At 48.8% G+C, this 27,159-nt stretch overlaps 1 protein-coding gene across 2 annotated transcripts; it reads right to left on the bottom strand.

The window, feature by feature from the left end:
- Nucleotides 1-333: 333 nt before the first annotated feature.
- BCL7B (BCL tumor suppressor 7B) lies at nt 334-27,100 on the bottom strand. Of its 2 annotated transcripts, XM_025378535.1 has the most exons (6): nt 26,576-27,100; nt 21,560-21,635; nt 7,843-7,939; nt 4,195-4,365; nt 1,910-1,989; nt 335-1,370 (listed from the first exon to the last, which is right to left on the bottom strand). In XM_025378535.1, the coding sequence occupies exons 1-6, from the start codon at nt 26,665-26,667 to the stop codon at nt 1,278-1,280; spliced, it is 609 nt and encodes a 202-aa protein (XP_025234320.1). In that variant the 5' UTR covers nt 26,668-27,100; the 3' UTR covers nt 335-1,277. The 2 variants fall into 2 exon arrangements, with proteins under 2 accessions (XP_025234321.1, XP_025234320.1); XM_025378536.1 differs by lacking the exon at nt 4,195-4,365 and having other exon boundaries at nt 334-1,370; nt 26,576-26,836.
- Between the last annotated feature and the right edge of the window lie 59 nt (nt 27,101-27,159).

Raw genomic sequence — 27,159 nt, 5'->3', positions numbered from 1 at the left:
GGTTGTTATGTTTTAATTTTAAAATATTGTTTAGATAGAGATAGGGTCTTGCTATGTTGCCCAGGCTGGTCTCAAACTCCTAGCCTCAAGTGATCCTCCTGCCTCGGCCTCCAAAGTGCTGGGATAAGAATTATGAGCCACTGCGCCCAGCAAGAAGCATAATTTGAACTACGTGACAGCTTCAAAGGGAGGCTGGAAATCACTGTCATGAAGTCTACATTGTGGGAGTGAAAGGATGGGCAGGCCCAGCCCACAGTGACCCCACAAGCACTCAGCCACCACCCCCACCCAACTCCACAACCTTCAAGAAGGAAGCACTCAGATACCAACAGGACATATTTCAAATAGTTTAATTTTAAAAATATTCTATTCAGTGCTAAAATATGTCTTCACTCACTGTTGCCCATTTCCATTTTCTTAAACTTTTTTGAAACAAAAAATAAAATCACAAAGTTCAATTTAACATGCAGATTTCAAAGAAAAGGGAGCTTTCTAGAAACTGAGCTGAAGGGATACTGTGGGGGATGGGTACTGTGTCAGAACCTCAAATTCTTGCTGGGGCAGTTTGTGGCAAGAGGCAGGGATGTTGGAATGACAGGTACAGGTGAGAACAAAGAAAGCTGTGTGTGCGGACGTGTGTGCTGAGGCAGGGGATGGGGACGGCGGCCACAAAGGACTGTCAGCAGCTAGGGTGCCCGTGAGAGGCAGGACCACCTCAGGCATGGGCAGAACTGGCAGGACAGCAAGAAATCTAGACAGACTCTCTGCCCTTGTGTGGAGAAAAGCCCTTCCCTTCCCTCCAACGTCTCTACCCAGTCCTTCTCCAACAGCAGCCTACAGGGCCCCCAGTCCTAGGGGAAAGTCCGGGAGTCTACAGTCTCCATTCAAGTTCAAGTAACCCGAGGCACTCTTTTCTAGAGGGTGCCTTCCACATCTCTCTCTTCTCGCAGAAGCTGCCAGCAGCTCTGTCCAGAGATTCTGGAGCAGAGACTGCTGCCTGGAGGTGACAGATGAATCTTGGGGTGGCCGATGCTCCAGCCAACTTGGGGTGCAAAAAAGACATGAGCGCTCCTCTTCTCGGGAGCAAGTAGACACAGGTGCCAGGGACGGGAAGATGATGCTACAGCCCCAAGTCCTACGCCAGCCTTCCAGCCCGGAAGGCTCATGTGTGCAGGCTCTCGACCCCAGTGCTTGCCCTTACCCCAGCAACGCAGCGCGGCCAGAACCAGAATGCAATAAATAGAGGCAGGGCCAGGAGGCAGAGGGCCAGGACGGTGCTAGCTTTCTGAGGCCGTCTGCGGCACTGTGGGTTGGTCCACACAGAAGCGCTTCAGGGGTGGGGCACCTGAGTCTTCCTCTTCCTCGACGACCTAGGAGCAGGCAGAGCATGGAATGCCAGGGCCACCCCTCCCAACCAGAACCTTCCCACCACCTGAATTATAATGGGATGCCCACCCTGCTCCTTCCAGCAGATGATCAAACGTCCTCCCCTGCCTACAACCTGGGGACTCATTTCCAGTGCTGCAGATCCAAGCCCACATCCAGTCTTTCCTGGTTTTTTGACTTAGAAACTGGGAAGCCTGGCCAGCACAGTGGCTCACACCTGTAATCCCAGCACATTGGGAGGCTGAGATGGGCAGATCACTTGAGCTCAGGAGTTCGAGACCAGCCTGGCCAACATGGTGAAATCCCGTCTCTACTAAAAATACAAAAATTAGCCGGGTGTGGTGGTGGGCGCCTGTAATCCCAGTTACTCAGGAGCCTGAGACAGGACAATCACCTGGACCCGGGAGGCAGTGGAGGCTGCAATGAGCCAAGATTGTGCCACTGCACTCTAGTCTGGGCAACAGTGAGACCCTGCCTCAAACCAAACAAATGAAAAACTAGAAACCCCAAAGTGACTGCTTACCTGTGTCTCTAGTGGAACTGGTTCTTCCTTGGTGAGGGTGGGAGGTTCATCAGCCACTTCCGAGGAGGGCAGGGAGGGCTCTGAAAAGGCAGCAGGGTCGGCCTGAGGGCAGGGGTCCCCTGAGGCCTGGACCTGGGGGAGCTTCCTTAGAGCTGTGTGGAGGTGGCTTGGTGAGGAGGGGAGAATACTGGCCTGAGAAGCAAACATTCATTCAGGGCCCAGCTGGACCAGGTCACAGTCATGAATGGTGGAAGGGCAAAATACTGCTAGACTGCAGAGGGCCATCTCTGCTGGGCTGGAGATATCTGGAACCCACAAATCCGCTCTCATCTTGTCATCCTCCAGCCCAAACATTATGACTCTAACTCAATCTCCCAGTTTTCTAAGAGTTGCTATGAGGACTAGATGAAGTAATAAACACAGGAGCTAAGAACAGTGCATGCCAAATAGTAAGAACACAATAAATATTAACTACAATTGGCATTTCCCACGGAGAAACAAGTTGCATTTTGTAGTTGGCTGTTAACGGGTCACAGCACAGGAAAGCTAACAAGGGCCTAAGACACATCTATATATCCATATTATAACAAGAAACCTGGGTTGGGCATGGCGGCTCACGCCTATAATCCCAGCTACTCTGGAGGCTGAGGTGGGAGGATCGCTTGAGCCCAGGAGTTCAAGACCAGCCTGGGCAACACAGTGAGACCCCATTTCTACAAAAAATTAAAAGATAGCCGGGCATGGTGGCACAGGCCTACAATCCTCTACTACTAGGGAGTCTGAGGCAAGAGGATCACTTGACCCCAGGAGTTCAAGACTACAGTGAGCTAGGATTCAGCCACTGCATTCTAGCCTAGGCAACAGAGCAGGACCCTATCTCTTAAAAAAAAAAAAAAAAAAAAAAGGAAAGGAAAAAAATTTAGCAGGATGTGATGCAGACAGCAAAAATGCTGAAGACAGAAGGACAAGTGACATTCATTCTAACAGTTACTAGACGGCCATGTGATCTTAGACAAGCAATTTAACCTTTCACTCTGTTTTTTTTTTTTTTTTGAGAGAGGGAGTCTGGCTCTGTCGCCCAGGCTGGAGTGCAGTGGCCGGATCTCAGCTCACTGCAAGCTCTGCCTCCCGGATTTACGCCATTCTCCTGCCTCAGCCTCCGGAGTGGCTGGGACTACAGGCGCCCACCACCTCGCCCGGCTAGTTTTGTTTTTGTATTTTTAGTACAGACGGGGTTTCACCGTATTAGCCAGGATGGTCTCGATCTCCTGACCTCGTGATCCGCCTGTCTCGGCCTCCCAAAGTGCTGGGATTACAGGCTTGAGCCACCGCGCCCGGCCTCACTCTGTTTTTTTTGAGATGGAGTCTAGGTCTGTCACCAGGCTGGAGTGCAGTGGTGCAATCTCGGCTCACTGCAACCCCTGCCTCCTGGGTTCAAGTGATTCTCCTGCCTCAGCCTCCCGAGTAGCTGGGATTACAGGCATGTGCCACCACACCTGGCTAATTTTTGTATTTTTAGTAGAGATGGGGTTTCACCATGTTGGTCAAGCTGTTCTCTAACTCTTGACCTCAGGTGATCCACCCGCTTTGGCCTCCCCAAGTGCTGGGATTACAGACATGAGCCACCATGCCAGGCCTTTCTTTTTTTTTTTTTTTTTTTGAGATGGAGTCTCACTCTGTTGCCCAGACAAGAATGCACTGGTGTGATCCCAGCTCACTGCAACCTCTGCCTCTTAGGTTCAAGCGATTTTTCTGCCTCAGTCTCTGGAGCAGCTGGGATTACAGGCACGTGCCACCATGCCCAACTAAATTTTTTATGTTTTTAGCAGAGACAGGGTTTTGTCATGTTGGTCAGGCTGGTCTTGAACTCCTGGCCTCAAGTGACCCGCTCACCTAGACCTCCCAAAGTGCTGGGATTACAGGTGTGAGCCACCGTGCCTGGCCCAATTTCACCTTTCTAAGCCTTGAATGTTCATTTTCCTCATCTGTAAAAGAAGACAATAGCTGCCACCTCACAGGATTTTTAAGAGAATTATACCAGGTGTCAAATACCCAAGTTCCTTCCACAGAGCCTGGCACTCAACTCTAAGGCTTGTTTTCTCCCTTCACTCTGTGAAAGGGGAAAATATAATCATTCCTCAAAATATCCCAAGCTGGTGAGAAAGGGCTTGGTGCCGCCTGGCTCTGAGGTACTCTCTCGAGCCTGTTACTCTAAAGATGAGACGCAACAAGAGCAGGAAGCAAGGCCCTTCTAGGAAACTCATCCTGGGCCAACCACGACTCACCCTCCAGGATCTCCTGGCCCAGGGTTGGGGGCTGGGAGTCATCTGTGCGGAAGTCGGAGGTGTGTGCTGGGCTCAGGGACTCACTCTGCTGGGGGCTGGGGCTTGAGTTGGTGCTGCTATCCACCTTCAGCTGATAGACGTCAGACACGGAACTCTGGTTGCTGTTTTCATCTGAAAACCAAACAGAACAAAGGCAGCAGCTGAGTGTGGTCATTCTCCTCAAGAGGAACTCTGGACAGAGCCAAGGGCCTGGCATCACTTTAGGCAGTCAAGGATACAACTGAGCATAATAATCAGTCTGCCCGGCCTACACGACATAGATTATAAGTACCAGAGGCAGCCAGAATCTTTATGTTTATGCAACATTACACTTCGGGAAGGTCAGGATATGCTTATTAAACACTTCTTTATTATCCACTGATTGCAGCTTGTGGAAGGGAGGGGTGTAGCTGTGTCTCTGGTCAGTACTTCTCAATCCTTCTCACATCACAAGATGTGTAGAAAATGACATTTGTCAGGCACCCTTGGGCATCTGAAGGAGGCTGGTGGTGTCTGAAGGTGGTGAGCTCAGGCTTCAGCTGCCTGACTGCCCCAAGGACTGATAGATTAGCACCTGGGAGTTCTGCCTGAAGGCTTAGTCATCACCAAATTTCAAAACTTAAGAGTTACTAGGCTGAGTGCGGTGGCTCACACCTGTAATCCCAGCACTTTGGGAGGCCAAAGTGGGCTGATCACTTGATGTCAGAAGTTCGAGACCAGCCTGGCCAACATGGTAAAACCCTGTCTCTACTGAAAATACAAAAATTAGCCGGGCATGATGGCACACGCCTGTAATTCCAGCTACTTGGGAGGCTGAGGTGGGAGAATCGCTTGAACCCGGGAGGTGGAGGTTGCAATGAGCTGAGATTGCATCACTGCACTCCAGCCTGAGTGACACAGCGAGACTCTGTCTCAAAAAATAAAAATAATAATAATTTAAAAAAAAAAAAAAAAGAGTCACCAGTGCCTTCCTCTGCTGCACCTACAGCAGTCAGTCACCAAAGTATTTCTGCTCTGGTATCATTTATGCTCATTCCTTCCTCTTCTACTGCTTCAGTTCAAGCCTCCTCATCTCTAGCCTGGCCTCCTGCAACAGCCACCTACCTCACTGCCCTGCCTCCAGTCTCATGTACCTTAAACTGAACTGCAAACCACTGCCAGAGAGACCTTTCTAAACCCTTCGACGCTCCACTGCTGCCTAAGGGAGAAATGTCATACCCAGTATTATTTTTTTTTTTGAAACAAAATTTCGCTCTTGTTGCCCAGGCTGGAGTGCAATGGCGCAATCTCGGCTCAACACAACCTCTGCCTCCCGGGTTCAACCGATTCTCCTGCCTCAGCGTCCTGAGTAGCTGGGATTACAGGCTTGCGCCACTACGCCCAGATAATTTTGTGTTTTTATTAGAGACGGGGTTTTACCATGTTGGCCAGGCTGGTCTCGAACTGCTGACCTCAGGTGATCCGCCTACCTCAGCCTCCCAAAGTGCTGGGATTACAGGCATGAGCCACCATGCCCGGCCATACCCAGTACTTCTTTTTTTTTTCTTTTTGAGACGGAGTCTTACTCTGTCGCCCAGGCTGGAGTGCAGTGGCCCAATCTCAGCTCACTGCAAGCCCCGCCTCCCGGGTTCACGCCATTCTCCTGCCTCAGCCTCCCAAGTAGCTGGGAGTACAGGCGCCCGCCACCTCGCCCGGCTAGTTTTTTTTTTGTATTTTAGTAGAGACGGGGTTTCACCGTGTTAGCCAGGATGGTCTCGATCTCCTGATCTCGTGATCCGCCCGTCTCGGCCTCCCAAAGTGCTGGGATTACAGGCTTGAGCCACCGCGCCCGGCCATACCCAGTACTTCTTAGGCTAGGCACGAGCTGGCCTTATTGCAACATAGGAAGTCCTTTCTGATCTCTGGCCTCAGTGCCTGCTGTTCTCCCACAAGCATCCTCAGCTCCAGGCAGGCTGGACCCTTACCCAAAAGCTTCGTCATGCACGGGTGTTTCTGCCTAGCTATTCATACTTGGCTAGGCTGCCTTCTCATGTCCTGGAAAGCCCCAGACCTCCCAACACAGTCCCAACATCACTTCCTCCATGGAGCCCTGCCTCCCTGGCTCGCATGGGTGGAAATGACCAACCTCTCTTACTCTCCCATGATAGCCTGTGCACGCTTGCATTTACCATTTTGCACACGTGCGTCCTCCCGTGAGCCCCTGTGGACAGGCTCTGTGGCTCACTTGTCCTTGATTCCCCAGTGCAACGCACGGTACCTGCATACAGTTCATGGTATTTACTAAATGAAAAGGAGATGGTGGCCAGACTGAGGAAATGGAGGTTCATATGTCTCCCAGAGCTTTCTGACTACTGAACACACATCGCTGTTCCCTTTCCAACAGTATATGGTTGACCTTGGTGGGGCCTGGGAAAGAGGTGGGGAAGGGATAACTACACGCTGGGTTAGCTCAAATCTGGTTTTGAAGAGAAAGTCATAAACTCACGCTAGTCTTGACTCCTACAAAGACCTTTAATACCCACACTAAAATGGAAGTAGCATTTTGTTACCAAATGAATAAAGCTGTCACTTTTGAACTTAAGCAAAACACCGTTCCTCCCTGAGCATCTGTTTCCTTAAATAGGGATGATAATAACTGCCTGGTTTATATCACAGGCTGATATATGGGTAAAAATGAGACAGTAAAGTAAAAGTGCTTCGTAGACAGTACCTAGCAGGTAAACGTAAAAGGCAGTATCATGACTACAGTGCTGACCCAGCGGGATTAGTTTAGGAGGCAGAACACGTCCTAACAGTGGGTAAGCAAAAGCTTCGGCTTTGGGTAGCCTTCTCTAAGCCACTATCACAAAACATACAGTCTAGGCCAGGTGCAGTGGCTCTTGCTTGTACCTTGGAAGGCCAAGGCTGGGGGACTGCTTGAGGCCAGGAGTTCAAGGCCAGCCTGGGCAACATAGCCAGACTCTATCTCTACAAAAAATAAAAAATGAAGTACAATGTAAAAAAAAAAAAAAGCTTCTGATTCAGACAACCAGGACCTGACACGGAGTCTGTCACTTACAAGTTATGTAACTTCAGACATGTAACTTAACCTCTCTGAGCCTCAGTTTCCTTCACTGGAAAACGAGGATACCATTATCTATCTTGCAGTGTTACCGTGAAGTTTAAATGAAAAGATTTAGGTCAAGTGCCTAGCAAAATACCAGCGAAAAAGCAGGCGCTGAATTGATACACAGAATTCTTTTTTTTTTTTTTTTTTTTGAGACGGAGTCTCTCTGCAGCCCAGGCTGGAGTGCAGTGGTGCGATCTCGGCTCACTGCAACCTCCACCTCCTGGGATCAAGCGATTCTCCTGTCTCAGTCCCGTGAGTAGCTGAGATTACAGGCGCGTGCCACCATGCTCAGCTAATTTGTTGTATTTTTAGTAGAGACTGGGTTTCACCATGTTGGCCAGGCTCGTCTTGAACTCCTGATCTCAGGTGACCTGCCCACCTCGGACTCCCAAAGCGCTGGGGTTACAGGCGTGAGTCACTGCACCCGGCCAATTCTTCTTATTAATGCGTTCATCCAAGTTTTTGTTCTCCTGCAAGGAAGACACAGAGATGCAACTCACCCTGGAATTCAAGAAGGAGAGAGGAATTGGCTGAGGCATCAGAGGGAAAGCCATTAGGTTCTCGGGCTGCTGAACTGTTCGATTTTGACTTTTCTTTCTAGAAAAGGAAAAAAAGAGGAATATGACAGAGCCAAGCAGGAGACTCATAGAGAGGGAGGAGGGTGCTATGTGACAGACCACAGAGGTCTGGATTAGGACTGAACAGGAAAAATGACAGCAGCATGAGAATCCAAGGACCCAAGGAAAAACAGAATCCTGGACAAGGCACTTCTCCTCAAGCCTCAGAAAAAATGAACCCTTCCAGCAGGAATATCATGAATCATAAGCAACAGGCAGATATATACACTTCAACTAGAACGTCCCATAGTATCCCTCTCCTGCCCTGATCAAACTGCTCAGGCAACCCTTCTCTATGCGAAAGGGCAAGAAATACAAAACACTCATTTGAAAAAGATTCCTGTTTCAGTAGTCAAGTGGGGAAAAAAGTGAGAGAAGGAACCTCGTGTAACGCAGACAGTGACAGGACAAATGGGCCGGGGCTAGCTCTATTCCTGATCCGTCAGCCTCATCCATTCAAAATGATCACCCCGGCCGGGCGCAGTGGCTCATGCCTATAATCCCAGAACTTTGAGAGGCCAAGATGGATGGATCACCTGAGGTCAGGAGTCCGAGACCAGCCTGGCCAACATTGTGAAACCCTGTCTCTACTAAAACTACTACAAAAAGCAGCCAAGTGTGGTGGCACGTGCCTGTAATCCTAGCTACTTGGGAGGCTGAGGCAGAAGAACTGCTGAAAGTGGAAGTTGCAGTTAACCAAGATGGCACCACTGCACTCCAGCATAGGCTACAGAGCGAGATTCCATCTAAAAAAAAAAATAAAAATAAAACCATAAATAAATAAATAATAAAAATACAAAAATTAGCCTGGCGTGGTGGCATGTGCCTATAATTCCAGCTACTCTGGAGGCTGAGACAGGAGAATTGCTTGAACCTGTGGGGTGGAGGTTGCAGTGAGCCGAGATTCTGCCACTTTATAACAGCTTGGGCAAAAGAGCAAAACTCCGTCTCAAAAAGAAACAAACAAAAAAACTCAAAAAACAAAATGATCACCCCATGTCTATTTTTACCTATAACATTTGTTTCGAGAAACATATAGGTTATAAGTGCAGGGCGGCCGGGCGCGGTGGCTCAAGCCTGTAATCCCAGCACTTTGGGAGGCCGAGACGGGCGGATCACGAGGTCAGGAGGTCGAGAGCATCCTGGCTAACACGGTGAAACCCCGTCTCTACTAAAAAAAATACAAAAAACTAGCCGGGCGAGGTGGCGGGCGCCTGTAGTCCCAGCTACTCGGGAGGCTGAGGCAGGAGAATGGCGTAAACCCGGGAGGCGGAGCTTGCAGTGAGCTGAGATCCGGCCACTGCACTCCCTCCTGGGCGACAGAGCGAGACTCCGTCTCAAAAAATAAAAAAAATAAAAAAAAATAAGTGCAGGGCAACCACAGTGGGCAGGTAAGCACCAGCTTGCAACAAGAAAGCCAAAGGGCCAGGCACAGTGGCTTATGCCTGTAATCCCAACACTTGAGGAGGCTGAAGTGGGAGGATCGCTTGAGCCCAGGAGTTTGAGACCAGCCTGGGCAACATAGTAAGACCCCATCTCTACAAAAAATAAAGAATTAGCCACATATGGTGGCACATGCCAATGGTCCCAGCTACTGAGAAGGCTGAGTTGGGAGGATTGCTTGAGCCTGAGAGTTCAAGGCTGCAGTGAGCTATGTGCACTCCAGCCTGGGCAACAGAGTTAGACCCTATCTCAAAAAAAAAAAAACAGCCCAGAGTAAATCCAAGCATATGAAAATGAGAGCATCCCAAAAGCCAAAAGTTTAAATCTGAGTAGCCTCAAATTTACCAGTTCATACTTTTTATACATTTCTGGTAGATGCATTGTATTAGTAACATAATTTTTGTTAATAACTCAATATTTTTGTTTGCTTTTTTTTGAGACGGAGTCGCGCTCTGTCGCCCAGGCTGGAGTGCAGTGGCCGCATCTCAGCTCACTGCAAGCTCTGCCTCCCAGGTTCATGCCATTCTCCTGCCTCAGCCTCCCGAGTAGCTGGGACTACAGGTGCCTGCCACCACACTCGGCTAATTTTTTGTATTTTTTAGTAGAGACAGGGTTTCAGTGTGTTAGCCACGATGGTCTCAACCTCCTGACTTTGTGATCCACCTGCCTCAGCCTCCCAAAGTGCTGGGATTACAGGCGCGAGCCACTGCGCCTGGCCAATAACTCAATCTTACCTCTGGAGTAAATCAACTGCAGTTATGGGTCCCTGTGTCCTTTCCTTCATTTTTCAGATATTAATTTCGATGTAATTGCAAACACTTTACTATTACATATATTACATAATTTTTTTTTTTTTAATTTGAAACAAGGTCTTGCTTTGTCACCCAGGTTAGAGTGTAGTGGCACAATCACGGCTCACTACAACCTCCGCCTCCCGGGCTCAAGTGATCCTCCTACCCCAGCCTTCCTGAGTAGCTGGGACCACATGTGCACATCACCACACCCAGCTAATTTTTGTAGAGACAGGATTTCATCATGTTGCCCAGGCTGGTCTCAAGCTCCTGACGTCAAGGGATCCACTTGCTTCAGCTCTCAAAGTGCTGGGATTACAAATGTGAGCCACTGTACCCCATCAACTTTTTTTTTTTTTTTTTTTTTGAGACGGAGTCTCGCTCTATCGCCCAGGCTGGAGTGCTGTGGCCGGATCTCAGCTCACTGCAAGCTCCGCCTCCCGGGTTCCCGCCATTCTCCTGCCTCAGCCTCCGAGTAGCTGGGATTATAGGCGCCCGCCACCTCGCCCGGCTAGTTTTTTGTATTTTTTAGTAGAGACGGGGTTTCACCGGGTTAGCCAGGATGGTCTCGATCTCCTGACATTGTGATCCACCCGTCTCGGCCTCCCAAAGTGCTGGGATTACAGGCTTGAGCCACCGCGCCCGGCCTCCCATCAACATTTTTAATGGTTGCTTAATATTTCCATGATTCATTTAATCACTTCCCAAATACTGGACATTTAGTTTTGCATCTTTTATTTCTATTCTTTTTTTTTTTTTTTTTTTGGAACAGGGTCTTGCTGTGTCACCCAGACTGGAGTGCAGTGGTACAATCATAGCTCACTGCAGCCTTGAACCCCCAGGTGCAAGCGATCCTCCCACTTCAGCCTCCCAAGTAGCTGGGACCATAGCCACATGCCACCATGCTGGCTAATTTTTATTTTATTTTATTTTTTGAGACTGAGTCTCACTCTGTCACCCAGGATGGAGTGCAGTGGTGCCATCTCAGCTCACTGCAAGCTCCGCCTGCAGTGGAGTCACCCAGGATGGAGTGCAGTGGTGCAATCTCAGCTCACACTGCAAGCTCCACTGCAAGGCCTGGGCCTCCCAAAGTGCTGGGATTATAGGTGTGAGCCATTGTGCCTGGTCTGATTCTTTTATGTTATTTTATCTTATCATATCTTATTTTATTATTTTATTTTGAGATGGAGTCTCGCTCTGTTGCCCAGGCTGATGTGCACTGGCTTAATCTTGGCTCACTGCAACCTCCGCCTCCCAGGTTCAAGCGATTCTTCTGCCTCAGCCTCCCAAGTAGCTGGGATTATAGGCATGTGCCACCATACCCAACTAATTTTTTGTATTTTTAGGTAGAGACAGGGTCTCACTATGTTGACCAGGCTGGTCTTGAACTCCTGACTTCAAGTGATACACCTGTCTCGGCCTCCCAAAGTGCCAGGATTACAGGCGTGAGCCACCACACCTACCATTACTTTTACAGGTTTTTTTTGGAGCCTCACTGCTTTCAAAAAGGACGTGGCAATGTATCTGATGCACAGTTTCATATAGCACTGATGCCAATTTTTGGGTTTATCATCACTTTTTTCTGATACCTCATTTATATTTAATAGTTCTGTGTTGTTGATACAAAATTTATATTCGCTACAGGGAATTCTGAAAATACAGAAAAAGAAAATCATCTATATGACTAGCCACAATATCAACATATATTTGTGTGAAAAAGGGTCATAATAGGCCGGGTGCGGTGGCTCACGCCTGTAATCGCAGCACTTTGGGAGGCCGAGGCAGGTGGATCACCTGAGGACCTGAGGTCAGGAGCTCAAGACCAGCCTGGCCAACATGGCGAAACCCCATCCCTACTAAAAATACAAAAATTACCCGGGCATGGTGGCAGCTGCCTGTAGTCCCAGCTACTCAAGAGGCTGAAGTAGAAGAATCACTTGAGCCCAGGAGGTGGAGGCTGCAGTGAGCCAAGATCACGTCATTGCACTCCAGCCTGGGCGACAGAGCAAGACTGGCTCAAGAAAAAAAAAGAAAAAGAGTCTTAATACAGCATAAACTTGCTTCTCCTCCCTACTCACCATACTATAAACATTCTCCTAACCCAATGAATAATGCTACCAAAATCTCTCTCTTTTTTTTAAAAAGATGGAGTCTCCCTATGTTGCCCAGGCTGGAGTGCGGTGGCTGTTCACAGGCACCATCATTGCACACTACAGCCTCCAGCTCCTGGGCTCAAGTGATTATCCTGTCTCAGCCTCCTGAGTAGCTGGGTCTACAGGACAGCATTACCATGCCCAGCGATAACATCTTTTATCACAGTTACAAGGCTTTACAAGGTATGGGTGCACAATCACTTAGTGAATTATGTACAATCATTTTTACTTTGCTTATAATTTTTATTATTTTTTTACTTTTTTGAGACAGGGTCTCACTCTATCCCCAAGGATGGAGTGCAGTGGCATGATTATAGTTCACTAAAGTCTCAAACTCCTGGGCTCAAGCAGTTCTCCCACCTCAGCCTTCCGAGTAGCTGGGATTACAGGCATGTGGCACCACACCAGGCTAATTATTTTTTTGTAGAGACGACGTCTCACTGTGTTTCCCAAGGTGGTCCCAAATTCCTGGTGTCAAGAGATCCTCCCGAGTTCTGGGATTACAGGAGTGAGCCACTGCAACTGGCCTAATTTTTTTTTTTTAACTTCTATTTTAAGTTCAGGGGTACATGTACAGGTTTGTTACATATGTTAACTTGTGTCGGGGGTTTGTTATACAGATTATTTCATCGCCCAGGTATTAAGTCTAGTACCCTAGTTATTTTTGCTGATCCTCTCCCTCCTCCTACCCTCCACCCAATAATTTTTAAATTTAATTTAATTTAATGTTTTGTAGAAATGATATCTTGCTACATTGCCCAGGCTGGTCTAGAACTCCTGACCTCAAGTGATCCTCCCACCTTGGCCCCCCAAAGTGCTGGAATTACAGGCATGAGTCACTGTATCTGGCCAAGCTTTTAAAAATATTATTATTATTATTTTTGAGACAGAGTCTCAATCTGTCACCCAGGCTGGAATGCAGTGGCATGATCTTGGCTGATTGCAGCCTCAACCTCCTGGCTTCAAGCGATTCTCCAGCCTCGGCCTCCTGAATAACTGAGATTACAGATGGGTGCCACCACACCCAGCTAATTTTTGTATTTTGGTAGAGACAGGGTTTTGCGCCATGTTGGCCAGGCTGGTCTCGAACTCCTGACCTCAGGTGATCCACCTGCCTCGACCTCCCAAAGTGCTGGGATTACAGGTGTGAGTCACCGTGCCTCGCCTCAAGATTTTTAAATATTATGAATAATGCCATAACACTCAACATTGTAGAAGTACCTTGAATACAGCATATCTCCTGAAGATAAATTCCTAAAGGTAAAACTTCTATATTGAAGTAATAGGTATTTTGAAAGTGGATAGATATATATATACACGTATGACTAATGTGACCTGTACAAAGTTGGTGCCAACTTACTGTCCCAGCAGCCATGTCCCACTCTCTCGTCTCCTTCATGGTGTTTTTCTCTTTTCCATTTTTCCTAAACTAACAAATCTATGCTAGAAGACGGCACACCACTATGGACCACCACAGGGGAGATACACTGATAGACCCTCAAGAGCCCAGTTCAGCCAACACAAGCCTGTGAGGAGCCCCCGGGAGGGATCAAGGGGGTTGAGTTGTGGGGAGCTGGAGGGAAAGGGGTTTTCTTTTTTTTTTGAGATGGAGTCTTGCTCTGTCGCCCAGGCTGGAGTGCAATGGCGCGATCTTGGCTCACTACAAGCTCCACCTTATGGGTTCACGCCATTCTCCTGCCTTAGCCTCCCAAGTAGCTGGGATTACAGGTGCCCGCCACCATGCCCGGCTAATTTTTTGTATTTTTAGTGGAGATGGGGTTTCACCGTGCTAGCCAGGATGGTCTCGATCTCCTGACCTCATGATCTGCCCTCGTGATCCGCCCACCTCGGTCTCCCAAAGGGCTGGGATTACAGGCCTGAGCCACCACGCCTGGCCTGGTTTTCTTTTTTATGAGATAGAGTCTAACTCTGTTGCCAGGCTGGAGTGCAGTGGCGCGATCTCGGCTCACTGCAACCTCTGCCTCCCCAGGTTCAAGCGATTCTCCTGCCTCAGCCTCCCGAATGGCTGGAATTACATGTGCCTGCCACCATGCCTGGCTCATTTTTTGTATTTTTAGTAGAGATGGGGTTTCACCATGTTGGCCAGGCTGGTCTTGAACTCCTGACCTCAGCTAATCCAACCATCTCGGCCTCCCAAAATTCTGGGATTACAGGCGTGAGCCACCGCACTTGGCCAAGGGAAGGGGGTTTTCTAGCAGCATCTACTCCTATCTATACACAATGCCCAAGAGATTTAACTGCTTGGCCTTTGACTCCCGTGGGTAATGGCCTCACCAGAGCCAGGGCTGGATAGGGAATAAACAGTTGCTCCAGAACCACGCCCCATCAACTCCATGAGTTTGGCATCCTAGAACTTCTTGGGATGGCCGCTCTCAGATAAAGGCAGAGTCCGTAGGGTTGGTGCTAGGAGGTTTCCTGGAGCCAGAGACGACAGCAGAGAGCAAAAGGGAGAGGCTGAACCCTGAGGCTAACCTTGACCTCCTAAATTCATTTACAGAAAGGAAAACTACGGTTCAGGCTTCGGTCCTCCTAGTTATACATTACCAGCCAAAGCAACTGAGAGTCCCAAGGGAATAAAAGGTAAGAGAACAGATAAAACTCACCAGAGATTGGAGAAATACAGGTACCCTGATAAATAGAACAGTCTATACCAGAAGGAGCAGAAGAACTGAAATTAAACATAGATCTTCTCAGAAAGAGACGGATAATATTGAAAAGTTGTTTTAGCCAGGGGTAGTGACTCATGTCTGTAATCCCAGCACTTTGGGAGGCCAAGGCAGGCAGATCACTTGAGGTCAGGAGTTCGAGACCAGCCTAGCCAACATGGTGAAACCCATCTCTACTAAAAATAGAAAAAAATTAGCTGGGTATGGTGGCACATGCCTGTAATGCCAGTTACTCAGGAGGTTGAGGCAGGAGAATCATTTGAACCTGCAAGGTGGAGAGAGGATGCAGTGAGATGAGATCATGCCACTGCACTCCAGCCTGGGTGACACAGCGAGACTCTGTCTCAAAAAAAAAAAAAAAAAAAAAGGTGTTTTGAGGAATAACCAGTTGAGGCAATTTGTTATGAAAAATATAATTTGCGGCCGGGCGCGGTGGCTCAAGCCTGTAATCCCAGCACTTTGGGAGGCCGAGACGGGCGGATCACGAGGTCAGGAGATCGAGACCATCCTGGCGAACACACTGAAACCCCGTCTCTACTAAAAAATACAAAAAAAAAAAAACTAGCCGGGCGAGGTGGCAGGCGCCTGTAGTCCCAGCTACTCGGGAGGCTGAGGCAGGAGAATGGCGTAAACCCGGGAGGCGGAGCTTGCAGTGAGCTGAGATCCGGCCACTGCACTCCAGCCTGGGCGACAGAGTGAGACTCCGTCTCAAAAAGATAAATAAATAAATAAAAATAATTTGCTCAAATAAAAATTAAGTGAACGAAATTAATTTAAATACATACAGCTAAATAAAAGATTAATAAGCAAAAACTGTGTTGAGAAACTCTGAATGCACCAGGAAAAGATGAGAAATGAAATGAATGAGAGAAAAGTTAAGAAATAAAGCAGGTTGCCGGGCGCGGTAGCTCACTCCTGTAATCCCAGCACTTTGGGAGGCAGAGGCGGGTGGATCACCTGAGGTCAGGAGTTCAAGACCAGCCTGACCAACATGGAGAAACTCCATCTCTACCAAAAATACAAAATTAGCTGGGCATGGTGGTGCAAGCACTACTCGGGAGGCTGAGGCAGGAGAATCACTGGAACCCGGTAGGTGGAGGTTGTGGTGAGCTGAGATTGTGCCTTGCACTCCAGCCTGGGCAACAAGAGCAAAACTCGTCAAGGAAGGAAGGACGGAAGGACGGAAGGACGGACGAAAGGAAGGAAGGAAGGAAGGACGGACGGACGGACGGACGGACGGAAGGAAGGAAGGAAGGAGGGAGGGAGGGAGGGAGGGAAGGCAGGCAGGCAGGCAGGCAGGCAGGCAGGCAGGCAGGCAAGCAGTTGCATGGGTGCAGTGGCTCACACCTGTGATCCTAGCACTTTGGGAGGCCAAGGCAGAAGGATCGCTTGAGTTGAGTTTGAGACCAACCTGGGCAATACAGTGAGACCCTGTCTGTACAAATAATTTAAAAGTTTGCCAGGCGTGGTGGCACGTGCCTGTAGTCCCAGCTACTTGGGAGGTGAAGACATAAGGATTTCTTGAGCCCAGGAGTCGAGGCTACAGTGAACCATCATTGCACCACTGTACTCCAGCATGAGCTATGGAGTGAGACAGTCTCAAAAAAAAAAAACAAACAAACAAACGAAAAAAACATTTCAGGATATTTTAAGGGAATTCCTAGATTCCTAGGAGATCAAAGATAGAAGAAATGCTAAAGTTTCCAGGAAGCCAAGTGGATCACCTACAAAGACTCAAGAATGGGGGCCGGGCGCGGTGGCTCAAGCCTGTAATCCCAGCACTTTGGGAGGCCGAGACGGGCGGATCACGAGGTCAGGAGATCGAGACCATCCTGGCTAACACGGTGAAACCCCGTCTCTACTAAAAATACAAAAACTTAGCCGGGCGAGGTGGCAGGCGCCTGTAGTCCCAGCTACTCGGGAGGCTGAGGCAGGAGAATGGCGTAAACCCGGGAGGTGGAGCTTGCAGTGAGCTGAGATCCGGCCACTGCACTCCAGCCTGGGTGACAGAGCGAGACTCCGTCTCAAAAAAAAAAAAAAAAAAAAAAAGAATGGGAATAACATCACATTTCTCAACAGCGACACTGGATATACAATTGAGTAATAGCTTCAAAGTGCAGAAAGAAAGTAATTTTGAACCTAGAATTTCATATACAGATAAAATCAATTTTAAACATGAAAGTGAAACAAAGATATTTTCAGAAAGTTTTCCCCACAGAAGCTCTCTTTGACAAAACTCTTGAAGGATGTACTCTAGCAAAAAGAAAAACAAATGTAGAAGAAAACAGTAAGAAGTCAGTGCATGAGGACGAGCACAGTGGCTCATGCCTGTAACGCCAGCACTTTGGGAGGCCGAGATGGGCAAATCACTTGAGGTCAGGAGTTACAGACCAGCCTGGCCAATATGGTGAAACCCTTGTCTCTACTAAAAAAATACAAAAATTAGGCTGGGTATGGTGGCACGTACCTGTAGTTCCAGCTACCTGGGAGGCTAGGCACCAGAATTGCTTGCACCCAGGAGGCGGAGGCTGCAGTGAGCCAAGATTACATCACTGCACTCCAGCCTCAGAGTGACACCCTGTCTCAAAAAAAAAAAAAAAAAAAAAATGTAGGTGCATGAAATTTTAGGCAAGGCTGGGCGCAGTGGCTCACGCCTGTAATCCCAGCACTTTGGGAGGCGGAGGTGGGCAGATCACGAGGTCAGGAGATCGAGACCATCCTGGCCAACATGGTGAAACCCTATCTCTACTAAAAATACAAAAATTAGCCAGGCGTGGTGGTGTGTGCCTGTAATCCCAGCTACTCTGGAGACTGAGGCAGGAGAATCGCTTGAACCCAGGAGCCGAAGGTTGCAGTGAGCTTAGATTGCACCACTGCACTCCAGCCTGAGCAACGGAGTGAGACTGTCTCGAAAAAACAAAACAAAATAAAGAAACAACAACAACAACAAAAATTAGCTGGATGTGGTGGCATGTGCCTGTAGTCCCAGCTACTCAGGAGGCTGAGGTGGGAGGATCACTTGAGCCCAGGAGACGAAGGTAGAAGTAAACCGAGATTATTTCACTGCATTCCAGTCTGGGCGACAGATTGAAACCCTGTCTTAAAAAATAATAATAATAAAAAACAACGAGCAGGCTGGGCATGGTGGTTCATGCCTGTAATCCCAGCACTTTGGCAGGCCAAGGCGGGTGGATCACCTGAGGTCGGGAGTTCAAGACCAGTCTGACCAACATGGAGAAACCCAGTCTCTATTAAAAATACAAAATTAGCCAGATATGGTGGCGCATGCCTGTAATCCCAGCTACTTGGGAGGCTGAGACAGGAGAACCGCTTGAACCCACGAGGGGGAGGCTGCAGTGAGCCAAGACTGCACCATTGCACTCCAGCCTAAGCAAGAGAAGTGAAACTCTGTCTCAAAAAAATAGAAAACTCTTGTTTCTGGTGGGAATATAAATTGGTACAACTACCATTTCAGAAAATAGTTTAGCATCAGCTAATATAGGTCAAAACATACATACCCTAAGACCCAGCCACTTCCCTTCCGAGAATATATCCTAGGAAAACTCATGTACATGCTTATGTGGGTTCTGAACAAGAATGCTCACAGGGGCATTGCTCCTATTAGCCCTAACTGTGGACAACCTCAATATCTACAGGAGAACCAGAAAAATAAACTACACTTAGCCATTTGATGAATATGCAGCAAAATACAGCAGAGAGAGCAATGAAAAGGAATGGATAACTCCAAGGACAACATGGATGCATTTTATAAACATAATGCTGAGCAAAAGAAATAACGCTCAAAATGTTAGAGCCTGGTGCAGTGGCATATGTCTGTAATCCCAGCTATTTGGGAGGCTGAGATAAGATTGCTTGAGCCCAAAAGTTCAAATCCAGCCTGGGCCACAAAGGGAGACCCCCATCTCTAAAAAAGCAAAAAGGGGCCGGGCGCGGTGGCTCACACCTGTAATCCCAGCACTTTGGGAGGCCAAGGCAGGCGGATCACAAGGTCAGGAGATCGAGACCATCCTGGCTAACACAGTGAAACCCCGTCTCTACTAAAAAAGACAAAAAAATTAGCCGGGTGTGGTGGCGGGCGCCTGTAGTCCCAGCTACTAGGGAGGCTGAGACAGGAGAATGGTGTGAACCTGGGAGGCGGAGCTTACAGTGAGCCGAGATCGCTCCACTGCACTCCAGCCTGGGCAACAGAACGAGACTCCGTCTCAAAAAAAAAAAAAAAAAAAGCAAAAAGGGTGGGCACGATGGCTCATGCCTATAATCCCACCACTTTGGGAGGTTGAGGTGGGAAGATCATTTGATCCCACGAATTTGAGATCTATCAGCCTAGGCTGATATAGCAAACTCCCATCTCTCCCCCGCCAAAAAAAAAAAAAAAGAAAAAGAAGAAGAAAGAAAAAAATATTAGCTGGGCACGATGGCACATGCCTGTGGTCCCAGATTCTCAGGTGGCTGAGGTGGGAGGATTGTTTGAGCCTGGGAGGTCAAGGCTCCAGTGAGTGGAGATCATGACACTGCACTCCAGCCTGGGTGACATAGTGAGATTTTTGTCTGTGGGAAAAAAATCTCAAAAATAGTAATAAAGGAAAAACTGTTTATGAATGACTAGAGAGTGGTAAGAAAAGCAAAAGTAAGAGAGTGATTACCTTTAGAGGGGCAGGAGGAAGAGGATGGGAAGAGCTGCAGAGAGGTCTGCTGGGGTCTTGGCAAAGCTCTATGTTTTACACTGAGTGGTTCTCACAAGGGTGTTAACTTTATATTATTCATACACTGTACATTTGTTTTATATACTTCTCTGTATGTTTTATATTTGAAATTTTAAAAAACAATTAGAAAAAAAAGTTGGAAAAATAATCCGGGTATTTATCACCCAGAAAATACGTAGATAAAGGTACTCACTGCAAATAAGAAAATGCAATGCATGAGTCAAAGGTAATAATTCTACTTATATTTACAGATACATGGAGGGTTCTCAAAACAAGGTTGGGTCAGGCACGGTGGTTCATGCCTGTCTTCCCAGCACTTTGGGAGGCCGAGGCGGGCAGATTACTTGAGGTCAGGAGTTCAGGACCAGCCTGGCCAACATGGTGAAACCCGTCTCTACTAAAAATACGAAAGTTAGCCAGGCATGGTGGCAGGCACCTGTAATCCCAGCTACTCAGGAGGCTGAGGCAGGAGAATCGCTTGAACCTGGGAGGTGGAGGTTGCAGTGAGCTGAGCTTGCACCATTGCACTCCGGCCTGGGTGACAGAGAGAGAGTCCATCTCAAAAAAAAAAAAAAAAAAAAAAAAAACCCCAAAGAAAAAAACCACAGTTGAACCAAAGAGAATACAAAGAGCTTCTGGCAAAATGCTGTACATATGTAAAATACACATATGAAAAAACACTATGTATTTTTAAAGAATATGCAGGTATCCAAACAAAGATGAATCACATCAGCATTAGAAAGATGTATATACACAGGATACACTATAGTAGGGGGCTAATCGCATAAGAGCAAGTCTCAGCAAACTTTTTCTTAAAGGGCCAGATGATAAATATTTTAGGTTTTATGGGCCATTAGGCCTTATGGCAACCACTCAATCTGTCATCGTAATTCAAAAGCACCACAGACAATAAGTAAATCAGTGGGTATAGTTATGTGTTTGGTTTTTTGTTTGTTTTGAGATGAGTCTCACACTGTTGCCCTAGGCTAGAGTGCAGTGGCGAGATCTCAACTCACTGCAACCTCTGCCTTATAGGTTCAAGCGATTCTCCTTGCCTCAGCCTCCTAAGTAGCTGGGATTACAGGTGCCCACCAGCAAGCCCGGCTAATTTTTTTGTATTTTTAGTAGAGATGGGGGTTGCACTATGTTGGCCAAGCTGGTCTCAAACTCCCGACCTTAAGTGATCCGCCCACCTTGGCCTCCCAAAGTGCTGGGATTACAGGCATGAGCCACCACACCCAGCCAGTTATGTTCCAATAGAAATATACTGAAAAACGTAAGGAATACACCAGGGTTGTAGTTTGTCAAGCCCTAGAAAAGAGGCTTGAGTTAACGGAAAGGAATAAAGAAGGAAAATAATAAAGAGAGGCCTTGCATGGACCAGTAACAGGGGTGCCTTGAAGTATTTTCCACTCAATTATGGGAAAATAAATTCCTTTAATTAAGAGGCAATTAGGCCAGGTGCAGTGGCTCACACCTGTAATCCTAGCACTTTGGGAGGCTGAGGCAGGCAGATCACAAAGTCAGGAGTTCCAGACCAGCCTGACCAACATGGTAAAACCCCGTGTCTACTAAAAATACAAAAATCAGCTGGGTGTGGTGGCAGATGCCTGTAACCCCAGGTACTCGGGAGGCTGAGGCAGAGAATTGCTTGAACCTGGGAGGCAGAGGTTGCAGCGAGCCAAGATCACGCCACTGTACCCCAGCCTGGGCGACAGAGCAAGACTCCATCTCATAAAAAAAGAGGCAATCAAATAAAGAAATAAACAAAATGGTACCTTTTGATTTTCATCCACACTTACCTCCTTGCTGTCTGTCACAGGAACCCACTTAAATATCCTCAGGGACGTGTCACCCACAGTCACCCACTTCTTCTCCCTAAAAGAAAGACACTTCTTAGAACCGATAAAACAATGCAATGCGTTTTCTGCTCATCACTTGTGCTTTTCTACTACTCAGCAGATCATTCCTTCAATCTGGAATCCTTCTGAACTTCTTCTTGGTGGGGTATGGTAGCTCACACCTGTAATCCCAGGTGGGAGGCTGAGGCAGGAGGATCGCTCAAGCCTAGGAGTTTGAGAACAGTCTGGGCCATTTAGCGAGACCTCATCTCTAAAAAAAGATACAGGCCAGGCGCAGTGGCTAACACCTGTAATCCCAACATTTTGGGAGGCCAAGGTGGGCAGATCGCTTGAGGTCAGGAGTTTGAGACCATCCAGGTCAACATGGTGAAACCCCATCTCTACAAAAAAAAATACAAAAAGTAGCTGGGCGTGGTGGCGTGTGCCAGTAATCCCAGTTTACTCGGGAGGCTAAGGTGGGAGGATCCCTTGAGTCCAGGAGGCAGAGACTGCAGTAAACTGAGATCACGCCACTACACTCCAGCCTGGGCAACAGAGATCCTATCTCAAAAAAAAAAAAAAAAAAAAAAGATGTGGGACATAAGGCTGGAAGGTAGCACACACAGCACCATATTGTTTTTTACTTGCATGTGAGTTACTTTGGGTGTTTTTCTCTTTACCAAATATATGAGTTCTATTACTACTTTCCTTTGTTTAAGTGAGACAGCGTCTTGTTCTGCCTCCCAGGCTGGAGCGAAGTGGCACAATCATAGCTCACTGCAGCCTCGACCTCCTGGGCTCAAGCAATCCTGCCACCTCGCCTCTTGAGTAGCTGGGACTAGAGGCGCACGCCACCACACCCAGCTACATTTTTATTTTTTGTAGAGACGCGGGGGTCTCTCTTTGTTGCCCGCGCTGGTCTTGAACTCTTGGCCTCAAGCAATCTGCCCACCTTGGCCTCCCAAAATGCTGGGATTACAGGCATGAGCCACTGCACCTGGCCTACTTAGTCTCCAGTTAAAGGTTCTTCCAAGGGACAGACAATCCCAGGAGAGACACCTGCTGCTGGGGGGTACGGCGTGGTGGGTGTGACAAGTTAGGATCCTTTCCCTTTCTGGGTTACTAAGACTGCATAAAGAAAAAGAAAACTAGTTTAAAGAAATTTTTTAAATTTCAACTTTGAAGTTCCAAAGCTTTGTAGAAATCCTTTTGTCTCCTGCTGTGTTCCAAAGGGGTAAAAATGGCAGAGTTTATCAGTCTGCTACACTCACGAAATAAGCAAAGGGACAAGAGGGATAAAAGTCTCGCACAAGGTCACTCTCTAAATGACTAAGGACCCCCAACTATCCACACCAGATTAGAATGCCACTGTTCTGAGCTTGCCCACAGAGCACCTTCGAGGTCTGCAAACAAATGTGTGGAGGACACAGAACAAAGGAAACGCTCTATTTTTTTTTTTGTGTGTGTGTGTGTGTGTGTGTGTGTGTGTGTGTGAGATAGGCTCTACCCTCTGTCACCCAGGCTGGAGTGCAGTGGCGTGATCACCACTCATTGTGGCCTCAAAATCCCAGGCTCAGGTGAATCTCCCATCTCAGCCTCCCAAGTAGCTGGGACGATAGGCCACCATGCCCAGCTAATTGTTTGTATTTTTAGTAAGAACAGGGTTTCACCATGTTGCCCAGGTTGGTCTTGAACTCCTGGGCTCAAGCGATCCTCTTGCCTCAGCCTCCCAAAGTGCCGGGATTACAGGCGTGAGCCACCGTGCCCAGCCTCTCCTTCATTCCAAGAAGGTTATTCCCTAAGCATGCCAGGCAGAGAACGAATCTGCTTATTGTAAGGTCCACTGATACCTTAAGAGGTGCTTGCTGTCAGTAGGAACAAGGGCCAAATGCAGAGAACTGCTTTGTCACAGAACTGAGCCAACTTCTCAAAGGGTCAAGTCCAAATGTGAAGTCACGAAAAAGCAAAAAAAGTAACTGCTGTTGTAATTGTTGATGTTGTTCAGCAAATGATGACGGCGGCTCACGCCTGTAATCCCAGCACTTTGGAAGGCTGAGGTGGGTGGATCACTTGAGCCCAGGAGTTCGAGACCAGCCTGGGCAACATGGTAAAATCCTGTCCTCACTAAAAATACAAAAATTAGCCGGGCATGGTGGCACACACCTGTAATCCCGACTACTCAGGAGGCTGAGGCGAAAGAATTGCTTGAACTCCAGAGGCGGAGGCTGCAGTGAGTCAAGATCACACCACTGTACTCTAGCCTGGGCAACAGAGCAACACTGGGTCGCAAAAAAAAAAAAAAAAAAAAAAAAAAGACATACTGGGAGTGTAAACAGACTGTGATGTAACAGAAGGAATGAATTAAAGTCTTAGAAAATAACTAGAATTCCTGAACAGACCACTCCATTTTCTCATTTATTCAACCAATTAGTCTACAACAGGCTGTGCTAGGACCTGGCGATGCAGAGAACAAGATCCATGGTCCCTGCCCTCACAGACCCTGTCTTATATCTGGAAACAGACATGAATAGCTCAATTCAGGATTAGTCACTTAATTATTAGGTTTAACCATATCAAATTGCCATTTTTGTAGGTTAATTAGCCAAATACAGGAGACCAGATGCAGTGGCTCACATCTGTAATCCCAGCACTTTGGGAGGTCGAGGTGGGAGGACCACTTGAAGTCAGGAGTTCAAGACCAGCCTGGCCAACATGGTGAAACCCAGTCTCTACAAAAATACAAAAATTAGCTGGGTGTGGTGGTGTACACTTGCAATCAGCTACTCAGAAGGCTGAGGCAGAATTGCTTGAACCTGGGAAGTAGAGGCTGCAGTGAGCCAAGATTGCACCACTGCACTCCAACCTGGGTGACACAGCAAGACTCTGTCTAAAAAAAAAAACAAAACAGAAGTCAAATATAGGAAATGTCTTATGAGTCCATCTAATACAATCGTGGAAAGTTCTGTGAAGGGGACTTGATCTAGATTGGGAATCTCAAGTGGTGAACCTAAGGAAGCAACTTTTGAGCTGCGCTAGGAGTTAACTCAGCAAGAGGGAGGAGAAGAGAGAGGAAGAAGAATGCCAGGCGGCAGGAAGAGCAGAGTGACTTCACTGGAAAGACGGTGGGCATCCTGGGAAAGAGCCAGCCAAGTGAGGCAGGAAGGAAGGCCTTCTTCGGTATTTATCCTAAAAGCAAGAATGGAACCACTGAAGCATTACTAGGGGTGCTAGCATAAGATGCACATTTTATATATTTTTTACAGATGGGGTCTCGCTCTGTTGCCCAGGCTGGAGTGCCATGGTATGATCATAGTTCACTGCGGCCTCAACTCCTGGGCTCCAGCGATCCTCCCACCACAGCCTCCCAAACAAAGCTGTGCACTTTAAGATCACTCTGTAACTCGGAAGAGAGAAAAATAAAATCACTCGGTGCCAATGAACAGATTGGGGAATGAGCAAGAGCAGCAGAGAGAGAAGGGAGGCTGGTACAGAGTTCCAGGTGACAGAGGACGGCCCTTCAGCCTAGCCTGCTAGGGGCGGGGGGTCAAAAATGGGGAGAAGAGAAGGGTGTGCCTGTTCTCAGGTTTCACCAAAATCTCGGAGGATTAAAGGTGGACGAGGAAAACCATGAATAAATTAAACTATTTATACGGAAACCCAACTATATATGAAGCCCTCAGACACAGAAAGAGAAGGAACTTCCCTCTTGTGGGGAAATGGACAGATAAACACACAAATAAAGGTCAATGTACCAATGACCTTAAAGGGAGTAAAGGGTGAGGGGTGGGAGACGTTAAGGAAGGCTTCCTGGCGGGAGGTAATATCTACTTGAACTTTTAGTTTTTGTAGAGACCGGGTCTCACTATGTTGCCCAGGCTGGTCTCAAACTTCTGGCCTCAAGCGATCCGCCCGCCTCAGCCTCCCGAAGTACTGGGATTACATGCCTGAGCCACCTCACCTAGCCATACTTGGGTTTTTAATAATGGGTAGTAGTAATTGGCTATACAAAAAACTTGACAAAGTTGGCTATGAAAGTTTAACGTGATGACTCTGATACACACCGACACAGTGTGTATCGGAGATCCGGATACAAAATAGGTGCTCAACCGGCGTCTTCCATGCACATTTTAGACATGGGGTCTCTCGCCGTAGCCCAGGCTGGAGTGCCGTGGCACGATCATAGCTCACTGCAGCCTCCAACTCCTGGGTCCCAGCAATCCTCCCACCACAGCCTCCCAAGTAACGACGTGCACTTTAAAAAGACCACTGCTACTTGGAAGTGAGAAAAATAAAATCACTCAGTGCAGACGATGAACGGGCTGGGGAATAAGCAAGAGCAGAACCAGAGAAATTAAAGGGAGGCTGGTACATAGTTTGCAAAGGACTCTCCTGACAGCCGTCAGGGCAGCAAGAGAAAATGCCTACCAAGCTCGCGGTGCAGGGGCCGGGTTCTGGGGGAAAGTGAGGGGTCTTCCTTTGGATGACACCAGGCTTCCTCCCTTGACAGACAGACAAACCCATAAACTCACCCAACTTCAATGCCTGAATACGCAGAGCTCTCAGCCTGGCGGGTTGAAATCACTCCAGGGATACTCGCTATTATCAAGGGCCAGCTTGGAAACGCAGGCGGGGCCAAAACCCAGGAAGAGTGGAGGGCGGGCCCCCGGCTGGGCCGGGCGCGGGGACACCGAGGCCAGGCGGCCCCAGCACGGGCCGGAAGCCGGCATCCCCTCCCGGGCAGCGCGCGACCGCAGCCGCAGCAGGTGGGCGGGCCCGCGAACTGGGCGGCCCGCTGATTGGCCGCGGCCGGCGCGCCCTCTGACCTCACGCCGACGCCAGCGGCGCCCTCCTCCCGCCTTCTCCCGCGTCCCCCTCCCCCAGCGCCGGCCGGTCGGCTCCCACCCGACTCGCCAGTCCCGCGCTCCTCAGGGCCTGGACCCGCGACCCCCGCCAGCCCCCTAACCTCCGGCCCCTCACCATTTCCGCACTTTCTCGATGGCCGCCATCACCTTCTTGATGTCGTCTTTGGCCCGGCTGCGGGTCTCCGCCCGGACCGACCGGCCCGACATGGCGGCGGCGGGAGCGGCGGGGGCCAGGGCACTGCTCCCAAGACACCGGGTATCGCGCGCCTCACGCGCCGCCGCCCGCCCGCCGCCGCCGCCGCCGCCGCCGCAGCGTCACCGCGGCCGTCGCCCCCTCTGTGCGCGCGTGCGCGAGGAAGCGCGCGCACCCGCCCGCCCCTTGGGGCTCGCGGCCTCAGCGCGCCTGCGCGCCCCGCCCGGGGCGTCCCTCCTGAGCGCCCCGGGAGTCCCCTGAGCCCCAACCCAGGCCGGGGTGCGAGGCGGGCCGGGCGCACGTGCTGTAGTCAGGGCGAGGTGTGAGGTGCTGCCGGTGGGCAACTGATTCTTTTCCCTGGGAGTTTGGAGGTCGGCTCCCTGCTCTGGCCAGCGTGTTAGGGACCTGACCCTGTGGAACCGCGCTCCTGCGCCGTCTCTGTCCTCCCGCCTCTCCTGCCCAGCACCTTTGCCCTCCGGCTCTGCCGCTGTGCTCCAAGCACGCCT

Source organism: Theropithecus gelada, chromosome 3, assembly GCF_003255815.1.
Source record: "Theropithecus gelada isolate Dixy chromosome 3, Tgel_1.0, whole genome shotgun sequence".
NCBI classification, from domain to species: Eukaryota; Metazoa; Chordata; class Mammalia; order Primates; family Cercopithecidae; genus Theropithecus; species Theropithecus gelada.
The sequence above is the reverse complement of the archived record's forward strand: the minus strand, read 5'-3'. Positions and strand labels throughout refer to the sequence as shown.

Excerpts from the sequence above, each read along its gene's own strand:
- BCL7B (XM_025378535.1), bottom strand. The coding sequence starts at position 26,667 with ATGTCGGGCCGGTCGGTCCGGGCGGAGACCCGCAGCCGGGCCAAAGAC. Across the intron at positions 7,940-21,559 it reads CTGTGACAGACAGCAAGGAG|AAAGAAAAGTCAAAATCGAA; the intron begins GTAAGTGTGGAT and ends TTCCTTTTCTAG. Across the intron at positions 4,366-7,842 it reads TCTCCTTCTTGAATTCCAGG|ATGAAAACAGCAACCAGAGT; the intron begins GTGAGTTGCATC and ends TTTGGTTTTCAG.